The sequence below is a fragment of the Pyxicephalus adspersus genome, chromosome 4 (assembly GCF_032062135.1).
Source record: "Pyxicephalus adspersus chromosome 4, UCB_Pads_2.0, whole genome shotgun sequence".
Taxonomy (NCBI): Eukaryota; Metazoa; Chordata; class Amphibia; order Anura; family Pyxicephalidae; genus Pyxicephalus; species Pyxicephalus adspersus.
The window spans coordinates 80,845,634-80,857,988 of NC_092861.1; the positions used below are offsets into that span (position 1 = coordinate 80,845,634).

The window sequence follows — 12,355 nt, forward strand, 5'->3', positions numbered from 1 at the left end:
GGGTGTTCTCCCACAAGCCATGGTTTTTGCTTGGCAAAACTGGTCAAGTATGGACACTTGGTGAATTTGAGGCATGGGCACCCAAAGCTCAATAATAAATGTGGACTGGGGGAACTAGCACTTCTGCTCTGATCCCACAGAAGAGCTACCGTAGCACAAACTGGAGTTCATGATTAATACTGGGCATGAGAGAAAGGGGTTGGAACACACAGTCCAGGTGTCCTTGTTTGCAGAAAGCACATTCTCCAAAGATAGCTAAACAATATTTGGACAGCACAACTTTTTTGGTTGAAATTCAGATATGCTGATAATTCTGAAAGGTTTACCTATGTAATGGTTTAACTTCTTTTTAGAAAACTTTTTTTTTTAAACAGCAGTTATTTTATAGCTGAAATATGTATTATTACACGTTCTGGACTGAAGTAGATGTTTTTGGTGATTACATCGTTTAGGCTTTTTCAAGGTTCCAGTTGTATTTATATACATTTTCTCTATAGTTTGTGGATTAATAAGAATGTGGTGTCCCAGAGCCTTTGGTTGTATTGGTTTACACTAGATTTTTATTCCTGTCTCTATTTTCTACATACTAATAAGAATACAAGATGTTACAAGGATACAAGGATTTCTCATCCTCTAAAACAAAAGAAAAAGAGAAAATTCACATGTAAGCATCACATGAGAGAATCTTTATGAAAAGCTTAATTTTTTAATGCCAGCAATAAGCTAATAGGCTAATATTTGTCTGGCATTTAGCTTAATTATTACTCTATTATAGTAATCTACTTGAAAATGTACAATGATACAAAAGAAAATAGAAAAAGAAAAGCCAGGAAAATATATGTAGCAGCTACTTAAACGAATGTCACATGAAATAAAAATGACACATTGTTATACTATGATATATGCAATTTGTACAGTCATTTATATAAAGCACTATTAAAGATGTATTTGAACCATTTATTTCTTTTAATTTTCTTTATTTGTGAAGCTATTACTTTCATCAATCTCAGTCACTTTCCAGCAGGTGGCAGACTGCACTTCACCAAGACAATAAATCAAATCAATGTATATGCTTTTGGCCTTAAAATGACTTGCAATGTTGTGATGTGTTCATTAAGCAGGTAGAACACAGTGGATCTGATTTACTATGGATATTTGCCAACAATATTTTTGCAATACAGGAAAATTGGGAAAGGTTATATCTACAAACCTGGCTTGCTCCCTATTGATCTCACGTTTGAGCAATGCATTATGAGTTTATAAGATGCATGAGCAGAGGTTACCTTCTCAGCTGAACTGAAACGCAAATCTCAACCTTTCCTTTAAAAAAAACAAGTCTGACTTTATCCCATTATTGTTAGGGATGAGCCAAACTTCCGATGGGTCCGCGAAATTCCGGATAACCGATTTTGTGAATTCCACTGAAGTGCAGGTTCCCATGCTCCCTGGGTTGATAAGTACAGCCCAGGGAGCGTACTTATCACTGATAAGTGCAGCCCGGTGACCGCGGGAACCGCAGTCACAGCTGATTGGAGGCACACGAGTGCTTCCAATCAGTTGTGACTGCTGGTGAACTCCAGTTGAAATCCCAATAAAGTTTCTCCATTGAGAGTTCATCTGAGTTCAGTTTCCACCGTCACAGGGCTGATAAGTACAGCCCAGAGAATGTGGGAACTTGCGGTCAAAGCTGATTGGAGGCGGGTGCTTCCAATCAGCTGTGACTGTAGGTGAACTTTCAATGGAGTTTCTCCATTGAGAGTTCTTCTGAGTTCGGCGAGAACACGACCTTGTGGCGAATCACAAGGCCGTTCTCGCTTACATGTTCTGTAGGGGAGAAAGGCCTGATTCGCTGCGAGATTAAAGTTAAATATTTCGCTCATCCCTAATTATTGTAACAGGAGACCATATTGACAATTAGGAAGACACTGCCAATTACCTCTGCTTTTGCAGATTTTTAAGAAGTTTATCAATTAATAAGGTTCGTGTGAGGAGCTAAGATAAAATAAATATGAATAGGAAATGTAGTGTACATTTATTAAGCAAATATATTAAGGTTAAGCTAGGGAAAATTTTGAAAAAATTGTACAATTGTTTTACCTGCTAATTTCCCCAGTACAGCCATCAGTCTTCTATTTCCTGTAATAAGATGATGGCATCAAAATGGACTTTAGAGTGAACCTGTGCCTAGACGCTATGCACTAACATAATTACATATTCTGAACAATCAGCAAAGTTACTTTAAAACATGTTCTTATGTACCTCTGTGACAATAGGCATTGCGGAAAAATGTGTCTCAGGGTTCACAACAGAGGCAGTAGATTTGTGGCAGCCTGTCATTCCTCCAAATTTCAGCCTAAATAGCTTTTATCATAACCTATAACACACAAGTGGACACTGTAACACAGTTTGAAATATCCACCCAGTTCAATCAGTAGGGTAAGGCAACAAGTGGCCCATTTGGTGGGGGCCTCCATGGAACCCTAAGGTTTCTCTTAAGATTGCTATGGGTTCCCAGACCAGTGGCTGATTCGTTTTGGCAGAGCCACCTGTATAGAACAATTATCATTTTAGCTGTCAGACTAGCATTAAATCAAGTCTTCCCACAAATGTAAGTGGCATTTTCCATCTGATATCCAATAATTTGGTTTTAGAAGGGGTTTCCTTAGATTTGAAAATATTTTTATGGGAAAATTTATGTAGAAAATTTTGCAAAAAGGCTGAACTGGAATATCATTTAAGTGGTAAATTGCACTGCTCTAAAAAATAAACATGCTGCCAATCAGTGGAAGGAATTGTGGGCACAGACATAACATTTTTGAAGTGTCTGTCATTGTAGGGTAAATAGGAAAAATATTGTCTTATTTTTATTTGTCTAATCATTTTCACACCATTCTGCGGTGAGAGTTTCACTTTGATCAAATGAATGTTAAACTGAATTCAGTATAAGAAACAACACAAACAACTCCTGAATCTTCTAAGGTAGTTGATATTGCTCAGACCTGTTTGTTTATTTGTTGATTTAATTTCTATCCTTTGGGTATACACACTACAGCAAAGCAGAATAAAGGTAAAGAGCCGAGTGTGGAGCCTCCTGAGCTTGTGGGTACATGACGCAGATGGCTGTGTATGTGAGTTTATGTGTGCATAGAGAAAGGTAAGACTAACACAGAACACAGAAGGGAGCTTTGTGTGCTCTCTCATATTGAGCTGTGCTCACTTTCTATCTCTCAGTTAGATTTCAGGAATCATAAACATGCAGTGGCTACTTTTCACTCTCCTCGTCACTTACTATCAGCAGGTAAGTTGTCATGCAATCATTTATTTTTCTTAAGCTATGGGACCTTAACTATAAAAAGTTTATGCAACCTAAAAGAAAATGGAGAGGCCTATAATAGGAGTAAATGTAATCCGCTGTTCAGAAATAACAACCTTAAGGCTGCATTTCAGCTGGCAGACTTTCTCGGCTCACATAGTTTGAGGTGGGAGCTCGCTCTTTGGAGTGTAACGGCACTTTTTCCACACCGACCTAATTCACAAAACTTTTTTTCCTAATTGACCATCTAATGTGGCAAGCAAACTGTGAGCTACATTTTCCTAATTATTCATGGTGTTAGGGGGACATATTTTAAAATCATATTTTGTATTAATATAATATAAGAAATACTAGATATTACTAATTTTGTATGCATGTCACAGAACACTAAATTATTTTTGTGGCAGTGACACAGCGTGAAGACATGGCAAACAGCAAGAGTTTATTACATAGACTTTTTAAGCCTATATGCTAAAGGGTCCTCCTGCCATGTGTTGGACTTTGTTTTCGTTAGGGGGTGAGAAGTGTCATTATAGTGTAAGTTATGCAACTTAAAACACTAAGATTCAAACTCTATGTGACATTATGTAACTTATATTATTTGTTCATTTGGGCATTCACTGCAAAAGTCAGAACACACACAGTTGCAGGTGATAAGTCAACTAATGTTCTTTTCATAAACTGCATTTCTATTTGAAGGTATGCAGCTGCTTTAAAAATATTACAAATTTAACAAAAAAATTTGCGTTGAAAGAAACACAATGGCAAGTGGGACAAACATAGCCTTTGAAATAACTTGTTATAATACCATATTCTATTAAAATCAATGTAATTTTGCTGACCTGCTTTTGACATGCTTTCTGTTGGGAAAGTGTGCTCATAGTTAGATGTGTCTGTCTCAAAAATCCTGGCTAACACCTTGCCTGGGTATGTTTACAGTCTATAACCACAAATACCTCCTTTAATGATCAGTGTCAGGATGAGTTGTAGAGGCCTCTGGAGTTGATTGTAACAAAGCTGTCCTGATGAGAGGATCCTGAAAACAGCAGCAAGGAGATCCTCCAACCGACAATTGGGCTGTGTATGCTGTGATCCTGGCTTGCAGGGATGCATGCAAAGTCTCTGGAATTTAGGAACAATCTATTTGCAATATATATATATATTGCTATATATATATATATATATATATAATATATATATATATATATTATTAATAATATTATTATTATTGTTAAACAGGATTTATATAGCGCCAACATATTACGCAGCGCTGTACATTCAATAGGAATTGCAAATGACAGACTAATACAGACAGTGATACAGGAGGAGAGAACCCTGTCCCGAAGAGCTTACAATCTAGTAGGATATATATACATATATCTCTGCAGAGCCAATATATATTTGTGTATGTAGCTGATATACTGACAGTAGGGATTTCCCAAAGTGATCTCTGATAACAGATATGACATATACCTCAATAATACAGAGGACACACTACAGCAAAGCAGAATAAAGGTAAAGAGCCGAGTGTGGAGCCTCCTGAGCTTGTGGGTACATGACGCAGATGGCTGTGTATGTGAGTTTATGTGTGCATAGAGAAAGGTAAGACTAACACAGAACACAGAAGGGAGCTTTGTGTGCTCTCTCATATTGAGCTGTGCTCACTTTCTATCTCTCAGTTAGATTTCAGGAATCATAAACATGCAGTGGCTACTTTTCACTCTCCTCGTCACTTACTATCAGCAGGTAAGTTGTCATGCAATCATTTATTTTTCTTAAGCTATGGGACCTTAACTATAAAAAGTTTATGCAACCTAAAAGAAAATGGAGAGGCCTATAATAGGAGTAAATGTAATCCGCTGTTCAGAAATAACAACCTTAAGGCTGCATTTCAGCTGGCAGACTTTCTCGGCTCACATAGTTTGAGGTGGGAGCTCGCTCTTTGGAGTGTAACGGCACTTTTTCCACACCGACCTAATTCACAAAACTTTTTTTCCTAATTGACCATCTAATGTGGCAAGCAAACTGTGAGCTACATTTTCCTAATTATTCATGGTGTTAGGGGGACATATTTTAAAATCATATTTTGTATTAATATAATATAAGAAATACTAGATATTACTAATTTTGTATGCATGTCACAGAACACTAAATTATTTTTGTGGCAGTGACACAGCGTGAAGACATGGCAAACAGCAAGAGTTTATTACATAGACTTTTTAAGCCTATATGCTAAAGGGTCCTCCTGCCATGTGTTGGACTTTGTTTTCGTTAGGGGGTGAGAAGTGTCATTATAGTGTAAGTTATGCAACTTAAAACACTAAGATTCAAACTCTATGTGACATTATGTAACTTATATTATTTGTTCATTTGGGCATTCACTGCAAAAGTCAGAACACACACAGTTGCAGGTGATAAGTCAACTAATGTTCTTTTCATAAACTGCATTTCTATTTGAAGGTATGCAGCTGCTTTAAAAATATTACAAATTTAACACAAAAATTTGCGTTGAAAGAAACACAATGGCAAGTGGGACAAACATAGCCTTTGAAATAACTTGTTATAATACCATATTCTATTAAAATCAATGTAATTTTGCTGACCTGCTTTTGACATGCTTTCTGTTGGGAAAGTGTGCTCATAGTTAGATGTGTCTGTCTCAAAAATCCTGGCTAACACCTTGCACTGTGGACAGATAGAGGCGATTTGTGCTGCACCTATTCAGCCGAATAAATTCTGGCCACAGATCTGTCCTGCCATTAGATTCTGTAAAACTTCCTAGGTCTCAGTCCCTAGCTGCCCATTGTAGTGTTAAGCTTGTCTTACCTGCTCGTGGTGACGAGCAGGTAAGACAAGCTTAACTTCTGAAGATGTTGCCTGTTTTCTGACCTGGTGATTGTTATCTGCCTTTAGCAATGTTGGCTTGTGACTCTGTTCTGTCTTATACCTCAAATACTAAATTTGGCTGTATGACTATATGTATATGACTACTGGCTGTGGTTCCAGGACTTTATCTCTGCTGCACTCTTCTCTACCACATTAAATCTGTGGATCACCTTGTCTCCAACCCTGAACTGTTTGACTTTTACCTTTATGTCCCTGTTCTGATCCTGTGGATCGTCATCCTCCATTAGTCCTTCTGCCCCAGATGCCATCCTTAGGCCACAGAGGCCTTGGGGAAACCAATGCTGGGATGACCCAACTAGTCTTCAGAGAGGAGGCTTGCAATAGGTGAGGAGTGTAGTTAGATTGGGGGATTGGCGCCTATTAAGAACTAACGCTGGACCAGGGCTTTACATGTTCTACCTGCATGTCTAATGTAGGAAAACAACACTTATTGGCAAAATCCCTTATTCCCTATGAAATCGCATTTTAATACATTTGTATACATTTTAGTAATGTATTTTATTTTGTTCTTTGTTTTATTTGCCACAATTATCATTATGGACTGACTTGTAATACTGCCATAGTTTAGGATCTGCCCTAAATATTTTATCTGGAAATTAACTGTTACTAAGGGTAATTATTGGTATTTATGAAACTATAGAGCAAAATTGCCCAATGGACACATGAACTTGATAAATACTTGTTAAAAGACCACCATCTCAAAAAATGTCATAAATATCATGTTTAATACATGTAGTGTTAATATTATTATATGGGCAGTAAAAAATTATTTATTATACTAAATACTTTTATTACATACATCAATTGCATACAATTATCAGGTAATTTCTTTAGACTGAATTCAATCTAGTATTTTTTTATTCAAGTGGTACCACTGCAGGTAGCCTCATTTAATTGCACTAAAAGAATGGTTAGCATTGAAATGAATGGGTTCATTTTTCCTCCTTTTTATTACAAGTGGTTTTTCAGACACTACATAGACCTAAATTGAACTGCTTTTCACCCCATTTTCAAGCATTCGCAAGTGTTTAAGCAGTTTTAGGCATTCTGGTGCACTAGAAATTACCCTGAATTTTTTGTGTACAAGGGAACAGTTTGGTTTAATTGATCAATACGTTCCTCTGATTTGAAGAACATGGCTGACTACATTCTGCTGTGCAAATATGCATGAGCCATGACAAGCCAGAATTGTAAGAGAAATCCAGCAATCACACAAGAAAGGCCATGGCATTAGATGAGTTGGTACTGAACTTTTTTCCAGTGCTCAAGGCAAGTTGGAATCCTGGTAGCGAGAGAAAGGCGAGTGTGCCAGTAATCTATTTTGTTTTTATTGCACCTCTCACTGGTATATATTTTACACCCTCTAAAACCTTCAGAGAGATAGATGGGATATATTGTTGAGGTTTTGGAATTAGAAACATCACATCCCAAAAATGTACCAACACACAGGATAGGGATTTTTTGAGGCGTAATATTTTTTAAAAATAAAACCTTATGTAGCCCTGTTATGGGGGGTGGTCATGTAAATGACAATTACAATCCATAAACATTAATGAGTACACATAGCAGAGTCCTGAGAAGAATTGTGCACAGATATACCTGGGTATGTTTACAGTCTATAACCACAAATACCTCCTTTAATGATCAGTGTCAGGATGAGTTGTAGAGGCCTCTGGAGTTGATTGTAAGCAGGAAACACTTCAACAACTTTATTTGCATTTTACAAAGTTACAACTTAGCTAGCAGATATAAAAAGGCAGTCCCCTACACTTAATTAAAAAAATACTTTATGTATGAAAAAACATCCACATAGGTCCTGTATTTCACAAGAGCGGTTAACACTAATACATTGTAATATTCCTAAATCGAAAGAGAGACTAATCAACAGGTTTTAGTATCGATAATAAAAATCCACCACTGATGATAGAATCTATGTATGTTTGTATATAATAAATATATATGCAAAGTCTTCATCATCATGGACAAAATTGTACACTTCAGAGAGATATTATATCATCCTGAGATATCACAGTAATGTTATAGCAGTAGCATCACAAAACCTGGTAAAAAATTACTTTTATTACTTACTAATTTTAATACAGTTTCTTAGATTCTCATTAGAAACAATTGCATTAACAGGTTGTTACTTTGAATCATTTAATAATGCAAAGCAAAAAGTTAAACTGGATGACTGTTACTCTGCATTTGGAAAGTTGTTGCAAACTAGTGGAAATTCTGTGAATATATTGATAATGCCACTTGCATCATAATCAGTCCAAATACTGAAATCCAATGGCAAAAAAGATATATAGTGTTGGCATTGTATGCCAATCAGCCGTAAAACTGGAGCCTGTTGCTGAAAATCTGTTTTGGTCACAAACAGATTAGGATTTACCAGTGGTTTCCAGTCTGTCAGTGTTATAAGAAGATTACTGTCAAATATGGTCACAAACTGGTTAAACTAACGCTTGCTGAGCTCCGCTCTTCTTGTTTGCTCATGTGAGCATTCCAGTTCTCTTTGCTTTCTAAATACAAGGATTACTTTAACTCATACTCACATGCTTTAGCAAGTAACATATTTCCGGTCAGGTAATCCCTGAAATTATTGGTTGTGTATACAATGAAAACATGCTGTCATATAGGTAACCTGATGGATTTTACATTGGTCTGGACCCATTCAAGACTGAACCAATATTCACCATGAATTTTCACCAGGTATTATCAAAACCAGTTCATTATTATTTTCTTCTCAGCACATAACTGGCAAAAGAAAAACATAAACTTCAAGCAGGTATAAGGAACACAGATTAATCATTAATACAAAAAATGTATTTTTTAAATGTAATCATCAGTTATCAGCCTCCTGAAATTCCGATAAAGCAGGGATGGTGTGCTGATGGAAGAAATCGTACAAGCAGCCAGACAGTTTATGTGCTGACAAGAAGCATGCCAAAAGGAAGAGAAAATAAAATAATAGATAAGCTGGGGCGGATATAGAAAGACCTTAACTCAGAAGAAGTGGGTTCTAAGATGATGGTCATTAGATATCAAGTAGAAAATACTGTGGGGGAAATCTTTGGATTCAAGCTGAATATTGGACCAAATTCTTGCTGTGTTACTGTATGTTACCTATTATCTGGCTATTCAGTTATGATATTTAATATCTTATAACTTGATGTTTTAGTTGGAATTCTGCTTTAAACAAACCTGCCATGTTTTAATAAAAATAATTTATCTTTGGCTATCTGTAAGAGGGACATTTTTCCCACTGGCCAGCAAAGTAAGAGGTATTCTTACCACTGATGATTTATCCTAAAAATGTACTCTGAACTGTGGATAATTATAGAAGTGCTCCTTAAGAACTAAAAGTTATTTCAAGGGTTCCCTCTGAAAAGATAGAGAAAGGTTGGGTTAGGATCTTGGTAAGGTTTTTACAGCAATCTGGCTATTTACCTTCACCTCCTATCCTACTGAAAAAGTTGTGCCAGACAGGAGTTGATAATTACTCTCCAACAGCAACACAGACAGGAATAAAAACAAGGGAAGGGCTAGAACGCCTGTCTGCTTTCAAATCCTTCCCAACCCTTTTACAAAGTGGAAAATGTTTTATTGGTTTAATATTCTTCGGTAAGCCCAAATAAACCCTAAAAAGATCAAATAAGATAAGTGAATGCAATCACAGTATAAAGACAAAGTTGTGGACAGAATAAACTTGCACACAGCAATACATAGTGTGAATCAAATGGGACCATGTGATGCTAAAAGTATGAATTACTGTATATACCAGACTGGATTTCCAGCATACTTTTGGAATCCATGTGTCTACGTGAAGAGGCAGGATTTATTAGTAGATGTACTTCACAAGAATTAGGTGGTAAACAATTTTCTGACCACAATTTCTCTACAAGGAAGTAAAAGGAAGGAGAGGTCAGATGACCACACAGTAGTAAACATAACTACATAATGTGTTTTTTTTTTCTTTTGCAAAGTTTAGTTCCAAGTGTAGTGCTTATAGTTTAACCAAATCAGCATGGTTGTTCTGAGAATTTGCCATGTATATTTCTGGATTTAGTTGAGCTTTAATATTTATGTCATACTGTCATAAGAGATTCATTAGCATCAGTGAAAAGGTTCATATGGTTTGATACCTGGAAAATGGCCTGAGCACTGGAGTGATGATATATACTTATAAAGTGCATTTTATAGTTTCTTTGCAGGGCAGAAGAGCAGGTAAACGCACTGATGAAAACGGACAAAGCAGTAGCCTCCGTCATCCAACGAAAAGAGTTTTGTCACTGGCCATGTAAATGCTCCAACCAACGTTCATGTCCCATGGGAATAAGTCTGGTTAAAGATGGTTGTGGATGCTGTAAGATCTGTGCTAGACAGCTGGGGGAAATTTGCAATGAAGCAGAGGTGTGCGATCCCCACAGAGGTCTGTACTGTGACTACTCAGCTGATGCACCAAAGTTTGAGGTCGGGATTTGCAAATGTAAGTTTGCTTTCTGTTTCTGGCTTTATTGAAGATTTGTCAAATAGAACTAAGTGTCACCTTTCTAGCTATTAATTGTCCTCATGCATTTAATCACAACTACTTAACTGATCCCCCAGGTTCTCTCATGATAGTCTAGCTTTTACAGTCTTTGAGAGTTTTAATAAATCAGGCCCATGGGATGAAGAAACTGCCCCGAAGGATGTAAACATTGTGGTGAACCTAAGAAGCTAGAATGCCATAATTATAGAAAGGCCCACTTCAGCTTTAGAAGGGTGGGGGCACTTGGTCATACCTGGTATGTATGTGTACATGATGAGTGAACATTATTTTCTTGGTAAATATATGTTTATTGGGTACAACAAAGATAAGAAAAAACTGTATCATATCCATTTAATACTAGGCAGAAGAATGAAAGTGAGTGAATGTTGATGACCAGTAATACAACAGTATGTGGACACATGCATTTTACATGGCTTGCTATGGTATTCTTTTTTTGAAAACAATTAAAACTATGGAACATTAAAAGAGAGCTACGGCCTGACTTATTGAAGCTGTCCAAAACTGGAGAAGATACGCTTTCATCAGTGAAGTTGGATGGTCCAGATCCAACTGAATGGATCTGGTCAAAGATTGTAAACATTTGCTAACATTTTGCTAGCAAATTCTTTTAAAAAATCCCTTCCAGGTTTGCTGGATCACCCAGCTTCCACTGAAAGTGTATCCTCACCAGCCTTGGAGAGCTTTATTAAATCAGGTCCAGAGAGAGAAAGAGAGAGAGACTAAACATTCATAATGGAAAGAGGATACTGTCTTATTAATAAAACATTGACGTGACATCATTTTATATATATGGATGAAAACACCTAAGGACAAATATATATACATATATATATATATATATATATATATACATAATAGATATATTGATATATATCGATTTTATGTATCTGATATATTCTGTCTTTGAACATACAGATATATACGCTGTTGGATGTGAACTCAATGGTGTCCTATATCAAAATGGACAATCTTTTCAGCCAAGTCCTTTTTACACCTGTCTTTGTATAAGTGACACAATCGGATGTTCTCCACTGCTCGAATCCAAACAAGATGGAAGCCAATGCACAGAAACTGCAGACATCACAAAAAAAAAGGCTGACTTATCAAACTGTGCTTTAGAGAAGGATGCAGCAATGATGGAAAACAAACTTATACCAGGTATACTGCATTATCTTTACATTTCTTATGTGTTCTGTAAGGCCTTTGGCTAATATAGGTCAGCATGACTTACTGGTTGTTTCTTTATAGTTTGCAGCACTGATAGATGTCTAGCAGTTTGTTTGACTTGACTGGTAGGGCAGGCAATATTGGAGGTATTATAATAAAGTAAGTGTTTGCAATATGTATGAAATATCAATATAGATCGTTATTGCATTTGGTTATAGTGAATAATGGTTTGTCAATATGTTAATGGTTTTATGATCCAGGGAATCATGGAGAGAGTATTTGTGTGTAGGTGTTGCTACCCTTTGAGTTATATACAACGTATCTTGTATTAAGGGTCAATATATCTAAATTTGATTGTTTAAACAAAACAAACATATCCATAGGCTGCCATTGCTGATCTTCTTTTGAAAAAT

At 36.5% G+C, this 12,355-nt stretch overlaps 1 protein-coding gene across 1 annotated transcript in view; it reads left to right on the forward strand.

Moving 5' to 3' along the window:
* Positions 1–12,355, forward strand: part of CCN6 (cellular communication network factor 6) — a 67,562-nt gene that overhangs the window by 48,892 nt on the left and 6,315 nt on the right. Inside the window, exons 2-3 of the mRNA XM_072410203.1 lie at positions 10,427–10,712; positions 11,691–11,933. Coding sequence (XP_072266304.1) covers positions 10,427–10,712; positions 11,691–11,933 — 529 coding nt within the window. The remainder of the gene's footprint in view (positions 1–10,426; positions 10,713–11,690; positions 11,934–12,355) is intronic.